This window comes from Neoarius graeffei, chromosome 20 (genome assembly GCF_027579695.1).
Source record: "Neoarius graeffei isolate fNeoGra1 chromosome 20, fNeoGra1.pri, whole genome shotgun sequence".
NCBI lineage: Eukaryota > Metazoa > Chordata > Actinopteri > Siluriformes > Ariidae > Neoarius > Neoarius graeffei.
Genome location: NC_083588.1, coordinates 28,413,207 through 28,437,954, shown reverse-complemented (window position 1 = coordinate 28,437,954; position 24,748 = coordinate 28,413,207). Strand labels below are relative to the sequence as shown.

Below are 24,748 nucleotides of genomic sequence, written 5' to 3'. Positions count from 1 at the left end.
CCTCTATATTTGTTTGTGTATATATACTATAGAGGAGGATTTCCCTCATATTATTTTTTAACCCTCTATTCTTAGAGGCTGAGAGCTGAGCTCCAGATCACTGTGATCTAAACCCTGAACCCCAACTGACAGTTTTGAACCTCTTGCATTCAACTAGAAGGAAATCCACAGATGATGATGTCATATTAACGAGCAGCATATTTTACCTTGTGATTGTGTTGACTAGTGTCTCTGACCATTGTTGTTATCCCAGTATCGATTGTTAGTCCCCTGGGTTGCTGAATTTTGTTATTTTAATTTACATTTTAAATTGAACTGACAGACTTGCATCAGCTGATCAGCAACCCACAAAACACAATTTTGTGTTTTTAGGGTTGCATTTAATATATACATCAGTCTGTGGTATGGTATGGCAATGACAAAGGTGAGATGGGTGATGTAACTATGCTAATCTATTAGAGTTTATGAATGACTTGTTGCTTGTCTGATTTGCAGCCAGATTTACACGAGTTTTATGGCTCCATTCACATGGAGCAAAAGATGTAGTTTTGTTTCTCTGTTGATTGAGGATTAGCAATTCAGTTTCATGAGCTTTAGTTCAAAGCTTAATATAGTGTAGCATTATGCAGTCTGCAATTCCAGCATGTGTCTATGGTGGAGTAACTTCTTTCATCATCTGAAAGGGACAAGACAGTTTGGTGATGTCCTGCTCAAACACCTTCTTAAATCTTGATAATTCAGTTGCATTAGTGAGTAGAATCAGGTATTTTTTAAATACGGACATGACCAAACTGTGCTGGATTCTAAACCCCACTTTGCCGTAATGTCAGTAGCTGAGAGTTAGCCGGGATCAGAGGTGTTACTGAAGGCCAGATTCTACAGAGACTGTGGACCAGGGTTGAGAAGGAATGTTGTACTTGGGGGATAATGGGGAAATGGAGATATAGAAATGCTGTCATTGCCTGCTCATCTGTCTGTCTTGCTTGCTGGCTGCTCCACTCTTCAAATGCTGGGTGCTCTGAGGTTCCCTTGTTACACAGTACAGTGATTAAACTAACCCGCACCTCTTCCGTTTCACAGGAGGACGTGTCAAAACCTGGAAGAGGCGATGGTTTATTCTCACCGATAACTGCCTTTACTACTTTGAATACACTACAGTAAGTGCACTTATGTATCTTGATATTCCTTTAGGCCACCCATTTTTTATTTTTAGGTTCACAGATTTTTTCAACATATTTCTGATAATGTCGGTCAAAATAAAAATGTGTGTGTGTGTGTCTGTCTCTTGAGTACTTACTTCTCTGAAGGTGTGTTTCTTGACCATAGGTCATGGTCAAGAAAATCTTGGATTTTTTTATTTCCATAGAAAATTATGTGAAGACGTATTTTACTCAAACAAATACATCTGATATAATGATAGGGCCATAAATGATAATTGTGTGTGTGTGTGTATGTGTATATATATTTAAAATATTTTTATGGCATGCTGTTCAGGAAATGAATCTTTGAATATATTGAATGAAACCCTGAATATATTGAATGAAACTTTGAATATATGGAATGAAACCCTGAATATATGGAATGAAACTTTGTATTCTGCCCCCGCTCCCACAGCTCGGCAGATAGACGACAGGTCCCAAGAAAAACTCTGACTCAAAGGAGAGTATTAGAGTATATTGAGAAACGCTGTAAAACTCGACAAACAAAATTTACAGATTAGTTTTATATACAGAAAATACCGTTATACAAATATGATCCACGAGGGAAATGACTTTGTCACCGTAGCTTCGTTGCACATAAAAGAAGTAAACACGAATAAAACCACAAGCATTCGCCAGAGTGTTAACAATGTCTTTATTGTTTAAAATAGCCGCGACCAAATCCCGAGCCGACTGACTCATTTTTGCTGCAGGACGGTGGCAGTGCCTTCGTGACGTCAGCCAGGTTTCATTCCATATGTTCAAAGTTTCATTCAGTATATTCAAAGGTTCATTCATTATATTCAGGGTTTCATTCGGGGATTCAATCAATATATTCGGGGATTCATTCCATATATTCAAAGGTTCATTCCATATATTCAGGGTTTCATTCCATATGTTCAAAGAATAATTTCCTGAACGGCATGCCATAATTTTTATTTATATATATATATATATATATATATATATATATATATATATATATATATATAAATAAATGATAATAGGATAGATGTATATCCTATTATCATTTATGGCCCAGGGCCATAAATGATAATAGGGGATACAACCCCGATTCCAAAAAAGTTGGGACAAAGTACAAATTGTAAATAAAAACGGAATGCAATGATGTGGAAGTTTCAAAATTCCATATTTTATTCAGAATAGAACATGGATGGCATATCAAATGTTTAAACTGAGAAAATGTATCATTTAAAGAGAAAAATTAGGTGATTTTAAATTTCATGACAACAACACATCTCAAAAAAGTTGGGACAAGGCCATGTTTACCACTGTGAGACATCCCTTTTTCTCTTTACAACAGTCTGTAAACGTCTGGGGACTGAGGAGACAAGTTGCTCAAGTTTAGGGATAGAAATGTTAACCCATTCTTGTCTAATGTAGGATTCTAGTTGCTCAACTGTCTTAGGTCTTTTTTGTCGTATCTTCTGTTTTATGATGCGCCAAATGTTTTCTATGGGTGAAAGATCTGGACTGCAGGCTGGCCAGTTCAGTACCCGGACCCTTTTTCTACGCAGCCATGATGCTGTAATTGATGCAGGATGTGGTTTGGCATTGTCATGTTGGAAAATGCAAGGTCTTCCCTGAAAGAGACGTCATCTGGATGGGAGCATATGTTGCTCTAGAACCTGGATATACCTTTCAGCATTGATGGTGTCTTTCCAGATGTGTAAGCTGCCCATGCCACACGCACTAATGCAACCCCATACCATCAGAGATGCAGGCTTCTGAACTGAGCGCTGATAACAACTTGGGTCGTCCTTCTCTTTAGTCCGAATGGCACGGCGCCCCTGATTTCCATAAAGAACTTCAAATTTTGATTCGTCTGACCACAGAACAGTTTTCCACTTTGCCACAGTCCATTTTAAATGAGCCTTGGCCCAAAGAAGACGTCTGCGCTTCTGGATCGTGTTTAGATCCAGATTCTTCTTTGAACTATAGAGTTTTAGCTGGCAGTGTGATGTGATGCAGTCCCGTCTAAGGGCCTGAAGATCACGGGCACCCAGTATGGTTTTCCGGCCTTGACCCTTGCGCACAGAGATTCTTCCAGATTCTCTGAATCTTTTGATGATATTATGCACTGTAGATGATATGTTCAAACTATTTGCAATTTTACACTGTCGAACTCCTTTCTGATATTGCTCCACTATTTGTCAGCGCAGAATTAGGGGGATTGGTGATCCTCTTCCCATCTTTACTTCTGAGAGCCGCTGCCACTCCAAGATGCTCTTTTTATACCCAGTCATGTTAATGACCTATTGCCAATTGACCTAATGAGTTGCAATTTGGTCCTCCAGCTGTTCCTTTTTTGTACCTTTAACTTTTCCAGCCTCTTATTGCCCCTGTCCCAACTTTTTTGAGATGTGTTGCTGTCATAAAATTTCAAATGAGCCAATATTTGGCATGAAATTTCAAAATGTCTCACTTTCGACATTTGATATGTTGTCTATGTTCTATTGTGAATACAATATCAGTTTTTGAGATTTGTAAATTATTGCATTCCGTTTTTATTTACAATTTGTACTTTGTCCCAACTTTTTTGGAATTGGGGTTGTATATATATCACATCACTTATGGCCCTATCATTATATCATGTATTTGTTTGAGTAAAATACGTGTTCACATAATTCTATATGGAAATAAAAAAATCTAAATTATCAGTTCATTCTATCTACAGGCAAGCTTGCATGCTACCAGCACAAAATAGAAATGCTACTTTCACCAATACAAGAAAAAATAAACCTACCTGACCATATTGTCCAATTTCTGTTTTCCTACATATCAATATTTATCATGAATAGTATATTTATATTTTTTAAACGAACACCTTCAAAAAATCAGTTTCAATGTTTTTTAAAATCACACAGCAAGAGATCTCTTGTACCACAGATACATGTACTTGTCTGATCTCAAAAACATTGATCCACATATACAGTGGTGCTTGAAAGTTTGTGAACCCTTTAGAATTTTCTATATTTCTGCATAAATATGACCTAAACCATCATCAGATTTTCACACAAATCCTCAAAGTAGATAAAGAGAACCCAGTTAAACAAATGAGACAAAAATATTATACTGGGTCATTTATTTATTGAGGAAAATGATCCAATATTACATATCTGTGAGTGGCAAAAGTATGTGAACCTTTGCTTTCAGTATCTGGTGTGACCCCCTTGTGCAGCAATAACAGCAACTAAATGTTTCCGGTAACTGTTGATCAGTCCTGCACACCGGCTTGGAGGAATTTTAGCCCATTCCTCCCTACAGAACAGCTTTAACTCTGGGATGTTGGTGGGTTTCCTCACATGAACTGCTCGCTTCAGGTCCTTCCACAACATTTCGATTGGATTAAGGTCAGGACTTTGACTTGTCCATTCCAAAACATTAACTTTATTCTTCTTTAACCATTCTTTGGTAGAACGACTTGTGTGCTTAGGGTCGTTGTCTTGCTGCATGACCCACCTTCTCTTGAGATTCAGTTCATGGACAGATGTCCTGACATTTTCCTTTAGAATTCGCTGGTATAATTCAGAATTCATTGTTCCATCAATGATGGCAAGCCGTCCTGGCCCAGATGCAGCAAAACAGGCCCAAACCATGATACTACCACCACCATGTTTCACAGATGGGATAAGGTTCTTATGCTGGAATGCAGTGTTTTCCTTTCTCCAGACATAATGCTTCTCATTTAAACCAAAAAGTTCTATTTTGGTCTCATCCGTCCACAAAACATTTTTCAATATCCTTCTGGCTTGTCCATGTGATCTTTAGCAAACTGCAGATGAGCAGCAATGTTCTTTTTGGAGAGCAGTAACTTTCTCCTTGCAGCCCTGCCATGCACACTATTGTTGTTCAGTGTTCTCCTGAAGGTGGACTCATGAACATTAACATTAGCCAATGTGAGAGAGGCCTTCAGTTGCTTAGAAGTTACCCTGGGGTCCTTTGTGACCTTGCCGACTATTACATGCCTTGCTCTTGGAGTGATCTTTGTTGGTTGACCACTCCTGGGGAGGGTAACAATGGTCTTGAATTTCCTCCATTTGTACACAATCTGTCTGACTGTGGATTGGTGGAGTCCAAACTCTTTAGAGATGGTTTTGTAACCTTTTCCAGCCTGATGAGCATCAACAACGCTTTTTCTGAGGTCCTCAGAAATCTCCTTTGTTCATGCCATGATGCACTTCCACAAATGTGTGTTGTGAAGATCAGACTTTGATAGATCCCTGTTCTTTAAATAAAACAGGGTGCCCACTCACACCTGATTGTCATCCCATTGATTGAAAACACCTGACTCTAATTTCACCTTCAAATTAACTGCTAATCCTCGAGGTTCACATACTTTTGCCACTCACAGATATGTAATATTGGATCATTTTCCTCAATAAATAAATGACCCAGTATAATATTTTTGTCTTATTTGTTTAACTGGATTCTCTTTACCTATTTTTAGGACTTCTGTGAAAATCTGATGATGTTTTAGGTCCTATTTATGCAGAAATATAGACAATTCTAAAGGGTTCACAAACTTTCAAGCACCACTGTATGAGAGCTATTTTTCTATACCCCATCAATTTATACCTGTAAAAGTACCATACATATGCTCATGAGTCTATCGCTAGCCATCAGCCACTTAAAGAAAATCTTGAAAAATATAATACAAATGAGCCAAAAATATATTTCTTGTTTTGATTTACTGTAATGTGGTTAATCAGTTTGAAATCCTAGTGCTAGCCTGGCATTCCCAATGACCATTCTTAGGAATGCTCAAATCCTAAGTAGGCACACAACACATTTGTGTGTGTGTGTTCTAATATAAAACTGGACTAGTATTCCAGTACTTGCTTCTCTGAAGGTGTGTGGTCATATGACCGTTGAGCTCTCATTAGCACATCGAGGGCTGATACCTTCGTGATACTCCGTTCGATAGGACTCTCTCCAGCACCTTCCTCTTCTAATTCTCCAGTCAGATACCTGCAGCCAAAACCTCGAACTAACGTTACTGCAGACATGTTCAGCATGGCCCTGGTTAAATTGCTACCTTCTCTCTGAACCAAAGATCATTTTGATCTTTTCATTGTTTATCTTCAACGCTTGAGAGACGAAATCGCCCATGTTTTGGTCGGTGAGACAATGAAAAGATTTTTGTTTACCACATGTTATGCTTACATAGAGTTGAGTCGATGGCTCGGAAGCCATGCTGTCAGCATCAGCCATGATCAGCACGAGGTTTATACTGTCGTAAAGCGGTCGTAAATCACCCCATAGAATTTACAACATTTTGAATCGAACATTCAAGTGAATATGCAATGTCATAAATTAGTTTCATTTTCTGACTTGGCTGAAGTGGATATATACGACGCAAGTTGTCGTTTGTATTTACGATTTTTCCTTTTTACTTGTGACCAAATAGGATCTAGTACTGGGGATACAATGCTGTTACAAGAAAAATGTGACCCCCAAATTTTGTCATTTCTTTTTGTACTTTTTGGCGGTTCAAATAAAAATACACACAGACTTTTTTTTTCCAGCGGTAGTATTTAACTGCCGTCGGCGGATCCATGATCTGAAAAATCTAAAATGAGTCGCCTTATCTGTGCTACTACGCTATAGTGTAGGATTTTTCATTATGAAATATATTATCGAAAACTGCTTTTTTAAAAACACCATCTTAAAGGACGTTTGCTCTAAAGGCTCAAAGAGGCAAAAACACATTTTAAGTCATAGTGAAGTAAATAATTTGTTCAAAGACATGCGGTTAGATTAACATGGGGCAGCCTTGGGCTGAAGTGCCCTTGAACAAGGCACCTAATCCCCAACTGCTCCCTGGGTGTTGTAGCATAGCTGCCCACTCCTCTGGGTATATGTGTGTGCTCTCATTGCTCGTGTGTGCGCGCGCGTGCGTGCATGTGTTCACTGCTTCAGATGGGTTAAAGGCAGAGGACGAATTTCACTGTGCTTGATTGTGCATGTGACAAAGGCTTCTTCATAAAGGCAAAGTAGTTTTGTACTGTAAAGTTATATTAATTTTCTCTCAAAAACACTATGCTGTGCATAAATGAGACACTCATCCTATTTTTAATAATTTCATGTTCTACACCTTGAGGACCTCAAGGAATTTTTTTTTTTAAATTTCCTAGCCTGCCACCGTCGCCCCTGGCTTGCTCATTAGGGATCGACATTTACATTCGGATTTCTGGATAATGTCTATTAAAATTGCTCTGCAAATAAAATTGTATTGAATAAAGGAAATTACTTTCAGCCCCACTGTTTTATTTAACCCCCAGGTCTGTATGGAGATGGTTTGCATTTTAATCAGTTTTCTAAATGAAAATATGCTGTCACCAACCAGTGTTCTGTAAAAGTCCTTAAGAGGGAGCCACAACACATCATAATCGAAAACTAAAACCATGATGTGTAATCATTTATCTGGAAAATCTGTTTGCATCAGTTATCCCAAATTTCCTTTATTAGTTTTATCAGTTTTTTTTCCACCTCAGCTTAGCAGAAAGTTTAGGCAGGTTTTTTTGTTTTTCTTTTCCTGTGCGCGCGCACAAAATTTGCATAAAATAGATCATAAAACCCCTATGCCTAATATATTCTGTACTTCACACTGATTTGGGCCATGATTTCTTCCATATGTATTAATAGTGACTCCTCTCCTCACAGGACAAAGAACCCAGAGGAATCATTCCTTTGGAAAACCTGAGTATCCGAGAAGTGGAGGATAAGAAGCCGGTGAGGTTTATTCATGGTCTTTAAGTGCAGTTATCTTGTTGCTCAAGACATGGCCCTCGTTCTTACTCAAACAGTTTTTGAATTTAAATAGGCTTCGATAAACAGCCATTTTCTGTTTGTATAGCCTGCAGAGGCACACTACTTGTCTCTGTGATTCCTGGAATACAGTTAAAATCATACGTGTGATAATGATAGGAAAGATGTTATTTTGCAGTTTAACTAATTGTTTGCTAATTCCATGCTGTCTCCTGTGCGCAAAGCTGCTTTTCCATCCAGTGCAGTTGTTTAATCTGAGAGTAAAACCAGCACTATTCTGAGCACAAAGTACCTGGAATGTGCTGTCAAAAAAGGATAGGAAGGTGAAGAGCTCTGTTTATCAGTGTAGGCACGATATGCATGCTATATAGCACCTATGGTGTTTTTACCTTAAACTCAACCCAACTATAATTTCTCTCGAGAGGATTAAAGTCACTGAATGTACATATTCAACCACAATTTCCAACCTTATTTAACACATGGATCTATTTTCCCCTTGGCACACTGAACCAAAATTGAGGTCAGCTGGGCCTGCTCAGCATACAATATATTATATCTGTCACTTTATACAAGTGACCGAGCATGATAGAATGTTAAATGCTTTTGTGCAGTACACCTGCCTGGAAACATCTGCACATCTGGAAGAATATAAACCTTTTTATAAGGGGGTAAGCAAGATGAAGTCTCATCTTGTCTCATCTCAAGGTGAGGTCGTCTCATCCTCTCTCTGCAAGTCTAAGCGCTCTCCACTAGAGGGAGCACTCACACAGCCTCCCAAGCCAACTTGTAGAAAGTTAATAAGAGAAAAAGAGCTGCAGCAATTTTGTGATTGGACATTTTGATACTGTCCATGTTAACTCTTTGAACTTTATATAAAAGTTCAGATTTTACCATACGCTTCCATTGTTCAGACGATACTTCATTGGATTTGCTCTAACATGGATAATCAGTTTTTACACCAACTTATGGAGTCCATCTGGAATTCAGATACTGGGAAATTTATAAGATTCTACTTTTAACTCAAGTTGTTTCTGATATAACTTGTAATGGAAAAAGTTTGTATTAGATTAGAAAAGAATGCACAATAATGCACATTCAAGTCTTCAAGTAACTTTATTTATACCCGAAGGTAAAGGTTTTGTAGTGAAGTGAGTCAACTTTCTCTTCCACACACGCCAAACAACACTTAAAACATCTAACATAAAGCACAGCGTGATAAACATAACATTAAAAAAAGATAAACATGTGGCATGAAACACAACATTAAAACAAAAACATAAACACACAAAACCCCACATGAAGCTAAGACTTATTAAAAAGGCTTATGACAGCAGGAACAAAACTGTTTTTATAACGCTTTTGGTTTTACATTGTGGTACTTTATATCTACATCCTGATGGGAGAGGCTGGAACTCACAATGTAGTGGGTGAGAGGTGTCCTTTAAAATTAATCCAGATATCCTCTGTACCTGTCTGGAGTACAGTGATTCTGGATTTAACTGCATCTCTCCCATCAGCTTACTGGACCACTTCACTATTTGGTTCAGGCACCTCTTATTTTTAGACAGCAGATTACCAACCAAGACACCAAGCAGAAAGATGAACCCGATTCAATAAAAGCACGATAAAACAGGGTCAGCAGTGTTTTGTCAGTGTGAAATGACGACAGTTTCCTGAGGCAAAACAGACACTGGTTCCCCTTTTTATATACAGCTTCACAGTTTGCCTCAAAAGTCAGTTTACTATCAATGACTGTGCCAAGATACTTATGTTTCAACACATTCTACTGTCTGACCCTTTATAAAAGTGAGTTCCTTTGCCTGGGGGAGTTTCCTAAAATCAATTAACATGTTTTTGGTTTTTAATAAAACAATGGTTTTGTCACACCACTGAACAAAGTCCTGAATGACTGGACCGTGGCAGGTTTCATTGTCCTTCAGCAGACTGACAATGATGAAGTCATCTGCATACTTTAAAATGAAGTATGCCCTCCCTGCTGCTACGACATATGTTTGTGTAAAGGATGAACAAGAGAGGTGACAGAACGCATCCTTGTGGGGAGCCAGTGGAGGAACAGACCTGATCAGACAGAGTGCTGTTCACTCTGTGTTCTGTTTAAGAAATCTAAAATCCAGCCAACAAGATTAAAACTTAGATTAAATTGTTCTAAAAGCCTCTCTGTTAAAATGTGGGGTTGAATGGTATTAAAAGCATGAAAAATCAATTAATAAAAGCCTTGCATGTGTTCCCTTTTCCTCAAGATGTTTAAGAAGCAGGTTCATTAAAGTGACTGTGGCATCCTCAACTCCTCAAAGTGTAAGCAAACTGCAGAGGATCCAGGTCATCCTCTGTCTTCATGATTTCAGACCTCACCAATTGTTGAAAGGTTTTCATCACAATTGGATGTCAGTGCAATGGGTCTAAAATCATTCAGGGTTTTTGGACATTTTATCTTGGGAACAGGGACAACTACATCATCCTTCCAACATTTTGGGACATGCTGAGTCTGTAAGGACTTATTAAAAATATAATAAAATATTGGGCACAGTTGTTTGGCACATGATTTGAGCAGTCGACCACAGATGTTATCAGGTCCCTGGCTCTTATTTGTCTTTATGGAAGAGAAAGCCTTCACAATATCTGTGTTCAATATTAAAATGATGGTTGTCTTCAAGTTTATGACTCACTTCCTGCATCTCTTTGCTAAAATCAAACATCAAATTGAGAATAAAAACAATTAAGAGCATTTGGTAGATCAGAGTCTGAGTCAAAACCCTCTAAAGTGACAGTGCTTCTATTTTTTTGGGTTACTTATGCCTGCTATGGCTTTCATACTTGACCAGGCAGAGCAAAGATTATTTGCAGCCATTTTGTCTTCCAGTTTAATTTTATAGTCCTGTTTTGCTTTTAAAATGTTAATTTTTCAGCTCCTTAGTGGCTGTGTGCATCCTCAACCTTCAAGTCAGGGACAGAGCCAGACTTGAAAGCACATCTCTTAGTCTGTAAACCTGGATTTCACAGATTTTGTAACCCAGGGCTTGTTATTGGGGAAAATTCTGACGACCTTGCATGGTATAATCATGTCTCTGCAGAAGGCCACATAGGAATGTTACATCTGCTAGTTCATCTAAATCCTCATCACATGCCTCTATAAACATATTCCAGTCTGTGCAGTCAAAACAGTCCTGCAAGCACTGCATGGACTCCTCTGTCCAGTTATTAATGTCCTTTGTTTGGACTTTTTCCCTCTTTAGAACAGTTCTGTATGTGGGTAGAAGGTGGACACAGTTGTGATCTCCATTTCCCAAGGGAGGTAAAGGAAAAGATTTATATGCCTCCTTCACTGACCCATAACAGAGGTCGAGAATCTTATCCCGCCTCGTGGGACGTGAGAGCATTTTCACCAGTGCTCTCAGACTTTTGGAGCTCACCCACTGTATATACTGTACATGTAGCAGAAGAATTTATATTACTTAGAAGAGTAAGGTTGTGAAAGTGATTACACTTGTCTTTGGAGAGTCAATATCCACACATCGTGTATTTTTCTGTGGACAGTATGTGCAAAATCCCAAACTGTTTCTCATAATTCAATCTTGAACCACACAGTACAGGGCTCGAAATTCGCGTTGGTCCGGTCGCCCGAGGCAACTTAATTTGTCATTTAGCGGGTAATTCCTGTCACTAGCCAGCCCGGCTAGCTAGTTGAAAATAAAAAATATTTATGAAGCGAAGATTCAGACACACCTTCAACTAAAGCCGCCACATATTAAGCGTGTGCTGTGTCTGTGTTAATTGATGTGTTTATCGGCAGGACGGAAAATACCGAAGAATTCCGAATCATATCGTGTACGAGTCAGGCTGTCGTTTTTTTCACTACTGCGCATGCATATAACACATCTCGTTGAATATCGCGGTAATCACGTGTAGTATTGGACCAGGTGGGTGGAGCACAGAAGCACGGCAGGCCAGAACTGAGTTTTCAATGAACTATTTATTGCTAGCTTTTCGGCCTTTTATCACTTCCCAGCCACACGCGCGCACGCACGCACACGTGTTCTGGTTGGGGAGAGAGAGCTCCCTTTCTCTGCTCTCCTCTCCTTTTAAAGGGCGTGGTCACTGGGGAAGATACACAAACACAGGTTAATCCCCATCAGGTGCAATGATTCCACCACTTGCCTTCCCTGACTCCGCCCTCCATTCACAGACCGACGCTTGGCCACGCCCCCGCTGCGGCATCACGTTATCAAATTCAATAGATGTGGCCACATTATCGCCCATTTAAACACGTGTTGTTTTTGTTGTTTACATCTACGTCTGCCAAAGCTATGTTGCGATGTGGAATTTTCTGAAAGGTGTACAGAAACAGCCAGAGACGGGGACAAAGCGTCCTCGGTCTGAAGAGGAGAAACGACAAAGGACTTATAAGCAAACGTGGGAGCAGGGTAGGCCTTGGCTACGATACAATTTTTATGGAATAATTAATTTTTTCAAGTTGATTCCTAGTCAATATGAAGCTCCTAATGCTTTCTCTCTCATAAATGGTTAAATACAGAAAGCATGTTGGACATATTTTGGGTGCTATAGTCATGATAGTAAGTATATTTGCTTTCAATACTCATACGCCAAGTTGCCAAGTTTTCCAATATATTATTATTTGTTGATATATTATGGTGCTCTGTGTTGTTCTCATTTATGTATTTAACAACAGTATCAAAATACTCAGGTCTTGAAATAAATGCACATTAGTCATGAACAATGGTAACTACTCTCTTTTGCGTTATTTTTGACAGAAGTAAAATTCATACATGAACAAATTTTGGCTAGTTGATTTTCTGTTTCGCTAGTTACTTTGGAAGGTAACTAGTCTGGCTGGCTGGTGAAAAAAAAAAAAAAAGAATTTCGAGCCCTGCAGTATGTGCGCTTTACAACAGGGTAGTAAGTAGTACTGATCCTCAGTGTTGTCACATCTGGTACTTTCGCCTCTGTTTTAATTTTTTTTTTTTCTGCCTTGAAACCCAAGGCTTTCAATCATTTTCTATTTTCTGCCCTCAAGTGAACATGCTCACGTTATGTACAAATATGACATGTGTAATGTCCTCACATGTTCACTAATGCACAGATGCAGAAGTATAAATCACGTCTCCGATCATGTCCCTGTTGTGGCTCTGTATTTGATTATTTATATTTGTGCTCCTCAGAACTGCTTTGAGCTCTTCATCCCAGACAATAAGGATCAGGTGATTAAGGCTTGTAAGACCGAGGCGGATGGGCGTGTGGTGGAGGGCAATCACACATTTTACCGCATCTCTGCTCCCACCACTGAGGAGAAGGACGAGTGGATCAACAGCATCAAGTGAGTGGATACGTCAATAGGGATGCTTATGGTAAAGGATTAATGAACTCCATTTACTTCCACCACAATGACCTGAATTTGAGAAAAATCCAGTTAATATCTAAGAAGCATGTTTATAATGTTTTGTCAAAACAAATGACTCAGTAATTTTAAATGTTTGATGCATTTTACTCATGCTATTGGAAGAGTGACTTCAACAATATTAGTTCAATTAAAAAAAACAAAACAAAAAACATAATTCAGTTTGAGGCATACGATAGACTGCCGAGAGATGAGTTATGGTATGAGAGAGTGGAGTGAATGAGAAGTATATTAGAGTGGTGCAAGACATGTATGAGAACAATGAAACAGCAGTGAGGTGTGCAGTTGGAACAACTGAATGGTTCAAGGTGAAGGTGGGACTCCCATCAAGGATCTGCTTTGAGTCCTTTTTTGTTTGCCATAGTGATGGATAGCTTGATGGATGAAGTGAGGCAAGAGTCACCATGGAACATGATGTTTGTGGATGATATTGTGATACCGGTATGTGGTGAAAGTAGAAAGGAGGTTGAGTTGGGTTTGGAGAGATGGAGGTATGCATTGGAACGAAGAGGAATGAAGGTGAGCAGTAGCAAAACAGAATACATGTGCATCAATGAGAATGGGGATGAGAGTGTAGTGAAGATGCAAGGAGTAGACGTAAAGAAAGTTGGTGAATTCAAGTACTTGGGGTCAACTGTGCAGGAAAATGGGGACTGCGATAGTGAGGTGAGAAAGAGAGTGCAGGCAGGGTGGAGCAGTTGGAGAATGATTTCGGGAGTCATTTGTGATAGGAAAGTCCCAGCAAAAGTGAAAGGTAAGATGTATAAGACAGTAGTGAGACCAGCTGTGATGTATGGATTGGAGACCGTACCCTTAACGAAGAGACAGGAGGCAAAGTTGGAGGTGGCGGAGTTGAGGATGTTAAGGTTTGCAATGGGAGTGACAAGGTTGGACAGGATAAGGAACAAGCACATCAGAGGGACAGCACATGTGGGGAGCTTGGGAATTAAGCTAAGAGAGATGAGACTGAGATGGGCACATCCTGAGAAGAGATGCAGAGCATGTGGGAAGAAGAATGTTGAGGATGGAGCTGCCAGGCAAACGAAAACGAGGAAGGCCAAAGAGGAGATGCATGGATGTGGTGAGAGGACATGAAAGTGGCAGGTGTGGTAGAGAAGGATGCGGAAGACAGGGAGCAATGGAGTACATGAAGGCATACAATGAGCTACACTACATATCAAGACAATAAGGAAATGGGCACAATGTTACTCGCTCTGTGCATGATTAGATATTGTTTATTGTAGAGTATAATGTGCCTTGAACACAGTCATCATGTGTGTGACGGGATTAAACATTGATCTTGACTCTGTGTGGAAAGAATATATTCGAGTGTCAAGTGGTTTTGCTCACAATCACTCATCAGACAAGAGGAATTTACGGTGTATATATGGAGTGCTAGGGGTCACGAATGATTTTTCCTGATAATCCTTTCTGCTGATCTGACAGATGAAATGTGACCTGTACAACACCAGACTGTTATAACATTGGTCTCCGGACAAACAAAAGAAGAAAAAAAAACCCTCAGCTGACAAATGACCTTTTTCAGTATATAACGTGTGACGGTGTATATCATGTACACATCCCATTCTAGTCTTGGTTACCTTTGTTGCCATTGTTTCAGACAAGGGTTCATACAGTGTTCTTTATGGAATTGTGGTACTTTTTTTAAAATGTATGTACTGTACTTCCTAAAAAATAGCCTTTGATGAGAAATGCTTAAAGTATTTTAAAAATGCTCAAATCAAAGGCGGGTCTTTTATATGCAATGTGCTATTATCATCATCATCTTTTGGCTGCTCCCGATTAGGGGTCGCCACAGCGGATCTTTCATCTCCATTGCTCCCTGTCTTCCGCATCCTTCTCTACCACACACCTGCCACTTTCATGTCCTCTCACCACATCCATGCATCTCCTCTTTGGCCTTCCTCGTTTTCGTTTGCCTGGCAACTCCATCCTCAACATTCTCCTTCCCACATGCTCTGCATCTCTTCTCAGGATGTGCCCATCTCAGTCTCATCTCTCTTAGCTTAATTCCCAAGCTCCCCACATGTGCTGTCCCTCTGATGTGCTTGTTCCTTATCCTGTCCAACCTTGTCACTCCCATTGTAAACCTGAACATCCTCAACTCTGCCACCTCCAACTTTGCCTCCTGTCTCTTCGTTAAGGGTACGGTCTCCAATCCATACATCACAGCTGGTCTCACTACTGTCTTATACATCGTACCTTTCACTTTTGCTGGGACAAATGACTCCCGAAATCCTTCTCCAACTGCTCCACCCTGCCTGCACTCTCTTTCTCATCTCACTATTGCAGCCCCCATTTTCCTGCAGAGTTGACCCCAGGTACTTGAATTCACCAACTTTCTTTACGTCTACTCCTTGCATCTTCACTACACTCTCATCCCCATTTTCATTGATGCACATGTATTCTGTTTTGCTACTGCTCACCTTCATTCCTCTTCGTTCCAATGCATACCTCCATCTCTCCAAACCCAACTCAACCTCCTTTCTACTTTCACCACATATCAAATCAAATCAAGTTTATTTGTATAGCGCTTTTAACAATAAACATCGTTGCAAAGCAGCTTTACAGAATTTGAACGACTTAAAACATGAGCTAATTTTATCCCTAATCTATCCCCAATGAGCAAGCCTGTGGCGACGGTGGCAAGGAAAACTCCCTCAGACGACATGAGGAAGAAACCTCGAGAGGAACCAGACTCTAAAGGGAACCCATCCTCATTTGGGCAACAACAGACAGCCTGACTATAATATTAACAGTTTTAACAGGTATAACCCTCAACTGTCCTCATGGGGCCGTCCTTCACAGGAGCGGTGCGATAAAACTCCGACCAGACACAGGGCACCAGGATGGATCAAGCAGGTCCGAGGGGCAGAAGAGGCCAGCATCTCAATCCCAGGATCAACATGTAACTCAGAGGGACAGATTGTGGGGGGGGGGGAGAGAGAGAAAGAAAACACGTTGTTAGGTATGCCCTAAAAATGACAAGTATTAAATCTGTGTGGTAGGCTCGCAGAGACGAGAGTCTTTACATCAGGCATAACACACAACAATGGCATGTTAATATGGTAAAATATATCATGACCTGCTCTGGCTGGATGCTTGATTGGGTGATGGGAGCACACTCCTCAGCAATGATGAGATGCAGATGGGACCCTTAGGGCTGGCCAAGACAATTCAGTTACATTTCACCGGGTCTGGGACATGCGACAGAATGTCTGACGGCCGATTCCCTGCAGGCTACGATAGCCAGTCGAGGTCTCCACCCTTTCCACCAAAAGATTTCCTGTTGACTCCATGTAACTCAGAGGGACAGATTTGGGGTGGGTGGGGGGGAGGGAAAGAAAACACAGGTGGTTAGGTATGCCCAATGTCACCTGAATAAGTAGGAACAGTATACATATTGCACCGAGTACAAGCAGGGACTCCGGCAACTAACTATGACAGCATAACTAAAAGGAGAGAGCCAGAAGGTAACACAGGCATGAGGGAGCCCCGGGACATAAAGCAGCCAGCCACTACACCGTCAACAAACTCGAGTGAGCAAGCGAGTGGGGACTGACAGCATCCATACATCCCAGTTTACCAAAACACTCTATGTCTGAGGACCCTCCAGATCTACTCCTTTACCTCATAAACACCATTAACAAAAGGCTTGACTAAACAGATATGTTTTCAGCCTAGACTTAAATGCTGAGACTGTGTCTGATTCCCGAACATTACTTGGAAGGCTGTTCCATAACAGTGGGGCTTTGTAAGAAAAGGCTCTGCCCCCTGATGTAGCCTTCACTATACGAGGTACCAGCAGATAGCCTGCACATATCACAATATCATCCACAAACATCATGTTCCATGGTGACTCTTGCCTCACTTCGTCCGTCAAGCTATCCATCACAAAAAAGGACTCAAAGCAGATCCTTGATGGAGTCCCACCTCCACCTTCACCACATCTGCATTCAGTTGTTCCAACTGCACACCTCACTGCTGTTTCATTGTTCTCATACATGTCTTGCACCACTCTAATATACTTCTCATTCACTCCACTCTTTCTCATACCATAACTCATCTCTCGGCACTCTATCGTATGCCTTCTCCAGGTCTACAAACACACAATGTAGCTTTCTCTGGCCTTCTCTGTACTTCTCCATTAACATTCTGAAAGCAAAAATTGCATCCGACGTGCTCTTTCTTGGCATAAACCCGTACTGCTGTTCACAGATTGCTACCTCTCTTCTCAATCTCGCCTCCAATACCCTTTCCCATAGCTTCATGGTGTGGCTCATCAATTTTATTCCTCTGTAATTACTGCAGCTCTGTACATCTCCCTTATGCTTGTATATTGGGACTAGCACACTCTCCATTAATTTGGCACTTTCTCATTCTCTAGGATCTTATTAAACAATCTCGTTAGGAGCTCCGCAGCCATCTCACCCAAACATCTCCAAGCCTCAGTCGGGATACCATCTGGTCAGACTGCTTTCCCAGTCTTCATTCTTTTCATGGCTGCCCTCACCTCATCCTTACTAACCAACTCTGCTTCCTGATTTGCTGTCTCCAATGAATCTGACCTTTTCTCTCTTGGATTCTCCTTATTTAATAAATCCTCAAAGTACTCTTTCCACCTTCTTAATACACTCTCGTTGTTTGTCAGCACATTTCCATTTACATCTTTCATCACTCTTACCTGCTGTACATCCCTCGCTTCCCTGTTTCTCTGCCTAGCTAGTCTGTACAGGTCTTTCTCTCCTTCTTTGGTCTCCAGTCTTTCATACACCTCCTTGTATGCATCTGCTTTTGCCTTTGCTACTGCTCTTTTTCCCTTCTGCCTCATCTCTCTGTATAACCGCCTGCTTTCCTCATCTCTCTGATCGTCCCAATTCTTCTTTGCTAGCCTCTTCTCTTTTATAATTTCCTACACTTCTTTGTTCCACCACCATGTCTCCTTGTCTTCCTTCCTCCTTCCTGATGACCACTCTAGCACCTTCCTTGCTGCCTCTCTTACTAATACAGGAGTAATATCCCAATCTTCTGGCAGACTTCCATGACCACTCAATGCTAGTCTCATTTCTTCCCTAAAATCCTTCTGATGTGCAATCTCTTAGTTTCCACCACTTAATCTTCAGCTCCACTATTTCATGCTTCCTCTTTTTCACTTTCAAGCTCATCCTGCACATGTTGTCTAGCTACACTCTCCCCTGCCATCACTTTACAGTCTCCAATCTCCTTCAGGTTATCCCTTCTGCAGAGTATGTAGTCCACCTGTGTAGATCTTCCTCCACTCTTAAACGTCACCCTGTGCTGCTCTTTCTTCTCGAAGAAAAATCCTCTTTGAAAAATCAGCCACCATTTGCCCTTCCACATTTCTCTCTCTTACACCATATCTGCCCATCACATCCTCATCTCCTCGGTTTCCCTCGCCAACATGTCCGTTGAAATCTGCTCCTATCAGCACGTGCTCCTCCCTCGGTATACTTTCTACCACTTCATCCATCTTTTCCCAGAAAGACACTCTCTTCATTCTCACATCCAACCTGTGAGGCGTATGCACACCACATTGATTACCACTCCTTGAATCTCCAACTTCATGCCTATCACTCTATCTGACACCCTCTTCACATCAGTCACACTGTTGACCAACTCTCCCCTCAAAACAATACCAACACCATTTCTCTTTCCATCGACTCCATAATAAAACAACTTGCGTCCATCTCCAATGTTCTTGGCCTTGCTTCCTTTCCACCTCGTCTCCTGCACACACAAAATGTCCAACTTCCTTCTTTCCATCATACCTGCTAACTCTCTCGCTCTGCCAGTCAGTGTTCCCACATTCAGTGTTCCTACCCTCAATTCTAAGCTGCTTCCCTTCCATCTTTCATGCTCTCTCCTAACACACCTCCCCCCTCTCTCCTTCTCCGTTTTGGTGCAACAGTAGCACACTTTCCACTGGCACCCTGTTGACCAACAGTACCAGAGGCGGTCGTTGTTAACCCAGGCCCCGACCGATCCTGTATGGTATTTCTCTTTTCATTCCGCATGTTAGATTTGGCACAGTTTTACACTGGATGCCCTTCCTGACGCAACCCTCTCCAATTTATCCAGGCTTGGGACCGGCACAAAGAGTACGCTTGTGCACCCCCAGTGGCTGGATTATGCAATGTGCCATTATGAAAAATTAAATAATTACATGTGCCCCACCCTCAAAATTACCAGTACTTCCACAGAGTTAACACTCTCCCACCTGATATATGCTTGAAAGTTTGTGAACCCTTTAGAATTTTCTATATTTCTGCATAAATATGACCTAAAACATCAGATTTTCACACAAGTCCTAAAAGTAGATAAAGAGAACCCAGTTAAACAAATGAGACAAAAATATTATACAACCCCGATTCCAAAAAAGTTGGGACAAAGTACAAATTGTAAATAAAAACGGAATGCAATGATGTGGAAGTTTCAAAATTCCATATTTTATTCAGAATAGAATATAGATTACATATCAAATGTTTAAACTGAGAAAATGTATCATTTAAAGAGAAAAATTAGGTGATTTTTAAATTTCATGACAACACATCTCAAAAAAGTTGGGACAAGGCCATGTTTACCACTATGAGACATCCCCTTTTCTCTTTACAACAGTCTGTAAACATCTGGGGACTGAGGAGACAAGTTGCTTAAAGTTAGGGATAGGAATGTTAACCCATTCTTGTCTAATGGAGGATTCTAGTTGCTCAACTGTCTTAGGTCTTTTTTGTCGTATCTTCCGTTTTATGATGCGCCAAATGTTTTCTATGGGTGAAAGATCTGGACTGCAGGCTGGCCAGTTCAGTACCTGGGCCCTTCTTCTACGCAGCCATGATGCTGTAATTGATGCAGTATGTGGTTTGGCATTGTCATGTTGGAAAATGCAAGGTCTTCCCTGAAAGAGACATCGTCTGGATGGGAGCATATGTTGCTCTAGAACCTGGATATCCCTTTCAGCATTGATAGTGTCTTTCCAGATGTGTAAGCTGCCCATGCCACACGCACTAATGCAACCCCATACCATCAGAGATGCAGGCTTCTGAACTGAGCGCTGATAACAACTTGGGTCGTCCTTCTCCTCTTTAGTCTGAATGGCATGGCGTCCCTGATTTCCATAAAGAACTTCAAATTTTGATTCGTCTGACCACAGAACAGTTTTTCACTTTGCCACAGTCCATTTTAAATGAGCCTTGGCCCAGAGAAGACTTCTGCGCTTCTGGATCATGTTTAGATACGGCTTCTTCTTTGAACTATAGAGTTTTAGCTGGCAACGGCGGATGGCACGGTGAATTGTGTTCACAGATAACGTTCTCTGGAAATATTCCTGAGCCCATTTTGTGATTTCCAATACAATGCATGCCTGTATGTGATGAAGTGCCGTCTAAGGGCCCGAAGATCACGGGCACCCAGTATGGTTTTCCGGCCTTGACCCTTACGCACAGTGATTCTTCCAGATTCTCTGAATCTTTTGATGATATTATGCACTGTAGATGATATGTTCAAACTCTTTGCAATTTTACACTGTCGAACTCCTTTCTGATATTGCTCCACTATTTGTCGGTGCAGAATTAGGGGGATTGGTGATCCTCTTCCCATCTTTACTTCTGAGAGCCGCTGCCACTCCAAGATGCTCTTTTTATACCCAGTCATGTTAATGATCTATTGCCAATTGACCTAATGAGTTGCAATTTGGTCCTCCAGCTGTTCCTTTTTTGTACCTTTAACTTTTCCAGCCTCTTATTGCCCCTGTCCCAACTTTTTTGAGATGTGTTGCTGTCATGAAATTTCAAATGAGCCAATATTTGGCATGAAATTTCAAAATTTCTCACTTTCGACATTTGATATGTTGTCTATGTTCTATTGTGAATACAATATCAGTTTTTGAGATTTGTAAATTATTGCATTCCGTTTTTATGTACAATTTGTACTTTGTCCCAACTTTTTTGGAATCGGGGTTGTAGTAGGTGTAAAAGTGCATGATGTAAAAAGTGCAGAGTAGTGCAAAGTCTCATAAATAGAGAAACAGTCCCATTATAAATAGAGTCCAGTGCAGGCACGAAATGTAAATGGTCATAGTCATAGCAGCAAGAGGTATATCAGAAAACAGATCAAGAACAGGGGCACCAAAAACAGAGATCATGGTCAGATGTGGAGTTAATGTAATGTTGCAGCAGTGCAGAGTCCAGTTCACAGTTATTGTAGGTGTGGTTTACTGTCCATGGGAGGAGGGGAGTGGGGCACTGTTCAGCAGCCTCACTGCCTGAGGGTACAGGCTTTGGGCCATTCTGGTTGTTCTGGCTGGTAAGGCCCTGTACCTTCTGCCTGAGGGCAGCAGGTGGAACAGGTGATGGGCCGGGTGCTGTTGGTCACGGAGGATATTATGCACTCTCTTCAGACAGCGGGAGGTGTAGATGGTACTGATCTCTGGTAGAGTGGTCCCCATGATTTTCCCTGCTGTTTTTACCACCGGCTGGAGTGCCTGCTGTTCGGTCTTAGTGCAGCTGGAGAACCACACAAAGAAACCATATGTCAGAACACTGCTGATGACACAGTTGTAAAAGTTCACCATCAGCTGTTTCTGGATCCCAGCATTCTTCAGTTGCCTCAGGTAGTAGAGCCGTTGCTGGGCCTTTCCTACCGCTGAGGTGGTATTGATGCCCCAGGACAGGTCCTCAGTGATGGTCACTCCCAAGAATTTGAAGTACATCACCCTCTCCACCGCCTCATTGCTGATTAAAGAGTGGAGGGTGGTTGTTTTGTCTCTTCCATGGATGCAAACGGCGTGCCTTTTGGCGGATGCCGCCTTTTTCACTGCTGTCTGGGGGACTTGTGTGAATCATGCAGATCCGATGAGGTTTTTTACGCAAGTTACGTAAAGCCAATTATGTAACTTGCGTAACTTGCGTTGGACTGATGGAAATCCTTGCGCGTGCAGTGAAGTGCAGCCAGCAGCAGATAATGACGTGCAGCCAGTTGGCTTTACGTGCACAGCTTTCTGATTTACTGTTTTCTTCTCATACTTATACTTCCTATGTTTCATGGACTGTAACGGCATTTGCTTATTTAGTCATTTTAATACAGAATTTACTTTGATGAAATCATAATCAGGCACTCCAACGCCCCCCCCCCCCCCAAAAAAAAAAACCTCATCGGATCTGCACGATTCACACAAGTCCCCCAGACTGCCGTGAAAAAGGCGGCATCCGCCAAAAGGCGCGCCGTTTGCATCCATGCTCTTCTTGCGGGGGTCCACAATCATCTTGGTCTTCTTGATGTTCAGTATGAGATTATTACCCACACACCATGACGCTAGACGTTGCACTTCAGCCCTGTAATCCGTCTCATTGTTGACAAGTCTGAGCACTGTAATGTCATCAGCGAATTTAACAATGAGATTGGAAAGAGAAGAAGCAGAGCAGTCGTGTGAACAGGGTGTAGAGCAGAGGGCGAAGCACACACCCTTGGAGGGGCCCCAGTATTGATTGAAAGGGTGGAGGAAGTGTGCTTGTCTACTCTCACACTCTGTGTTCGGTTTGTCAGAAAGTCCATAATCTGATTGCACAGTGAGATGTTCAATCCAAGATGGTGTAGTTTGGCTTGGAGCTTGAAGGGCTGGATTGTATTAAAGGCCAAGCTGAAATCGACAAAGAGGAGCCTCACACAGGTGGCATTCTGCTCGAGATGCTCCAATAGTGAATGGAGCATGATGGCAATAGCATCCTCAGTCGACCTGTTCTGTTTGTACGCAAATTGGTATGGGTCAAGTGTTGGTGGTATTGTGCCTTTAATGTTTTTGATGACCAGTCTCTCAACGCATTTGGCGGGAATGGAGGTGAGTGCCACAGGTCTGTAGTCATTCAGACATGTGACATTTGACTGCTTGGGGATGGGAACTATTGTGGCTGCTTTAAAGCAGGTGTCAGGTGATGTGGACAGTGATGTATTGTAAATGGAGGTGAAGACATTGGTTAGCTCCACAGCACAATCTTTCAGCACGTGGCCCAGCACACCGTCCAGTCCGGCTGCTTTTCTGGTGCTGATGCTGCGGAGGACACGTCTCACCTCATGAGAGCTCAAGACTGGAGCAGGGTCAGAGGATGGGGGGGCAGCACCGGGTCTGTGTTTTCCCTGTCAAAGCGGGCATAAAAATAGTTTAAATCCTCAGCTAAGGTGGCATCAGCTGAGGAAGATATTACTGTTGCTTTGCTCTTGTAGTCTGTGATGGCCCTGATGCCCTCCCATACCTGCCTGGGGTTTATAGAGTTGTTGAAACAGGCTTCAATATGCCTCCTATGTTTGGCAGTATTGATACCTTTCCTCAGTGCAGCCCTGGCTCTGCTGTATGCCCCAGAGTCCCCAGAGCTAAGTGCCAAGTCCCTAGCTTGGATCAGCTGTTCTACACTGCGTGTCATCCAAGGTTTCCTGTTCAGATACACATGAAAATGTTTCCAAGATGTAACGTTATCCACACAGAAGTTGATGTAACATAGGACAGTGGAGGTGTGTTCATCCATGGATTCACGAGTGTCCGTGCCCTGCCCTTTGAATACATCCCAATCTGTGTGATGGAAACTGTTCTGCAGCATAGGGATGGTGCCCTCTGGCCATGTTCTCATAGCTTTGGTTATAGACCCAGCACTTTTGATCTTGCGTGTATACCGTGGATGTAACAGCAGAGAAAGGTGTTTACAGTTATTGTATCGTGTCGTGAAGATCAGACTTTGATAGATCCCTGTTCTTTAAATAAAACGTGGTACCCACTCACACCTGATTTGTCATTCCATTGATTGAAAACACCTGACTCTAATTTCACCTTCAAATTAACTGCTAATCCTAGAGGTTCACATACTTTTGCCAATATGTAATATTGGATCATTTTCCTCAATAAATAAATGACCAAGTATAATATTTTTGTCTCATTTGTTTAACTGGGTTCTCTATCTACTTTTGTGTGTGTGTGTCTATATATATATATATATATATATATATATATATATATATATATATATATATATATATATTAATATATTAGTGTGTGTGTTTTTATATATATATACACACACACACACACACACACATATATATATATATATATATATATATATATATATATATATATTAATATATTAGTGTGTGTGTTTTTATATATATATATACACACACACACACACACACACACACACACACAGTGGTGCTTGAAAGTTTGTGAACCCTTTAGAATTTTCTATATTTCTGCGTAAATAGGACCTAAAACATCAGATTTCCACACAAGTCCTAAAAG

At 41.2% G+C, this 24,748-nt stretch overlaps 1 protein-coding gene across 4 annotated transcripts in view; it reads left to right on the top strand.

The window, feature by feature from the left end:
- cyth1a (cytohesin 1a) overlaps positions 1 to 24,748 on the top strand; it is a 200,101-nt gene that overhangs the window by 155,979 nt on the left and 19,374 nt on the right. For 2 of the 4 annotated variants that reach the window (XM_060901459.1, XM_060901460.1), the window contains exons 11-13: positions 1,079 to 1,157; positions 7,887 to 7,955; positions 13,190 to 13,344. In XM_060901459.1, the coding sequence (XP_060757442.1) occupies positions 1,079 to 1,157; positions 7,887 to 7,955; positions 13,190 to 13,344 (303 nt within the window). Of the gene's footprint in view, positions 1 to 1,078; positions 1,158 to 7,886; positions 7,956 to 11,245; positions 11,305 to 13,189; positions 13,345 to 24,748 lie in introns of those variants that run through there. The other 2 variants (XM_060901461.1, XM_060901458.1) reach the window with 2 other exon arrangements.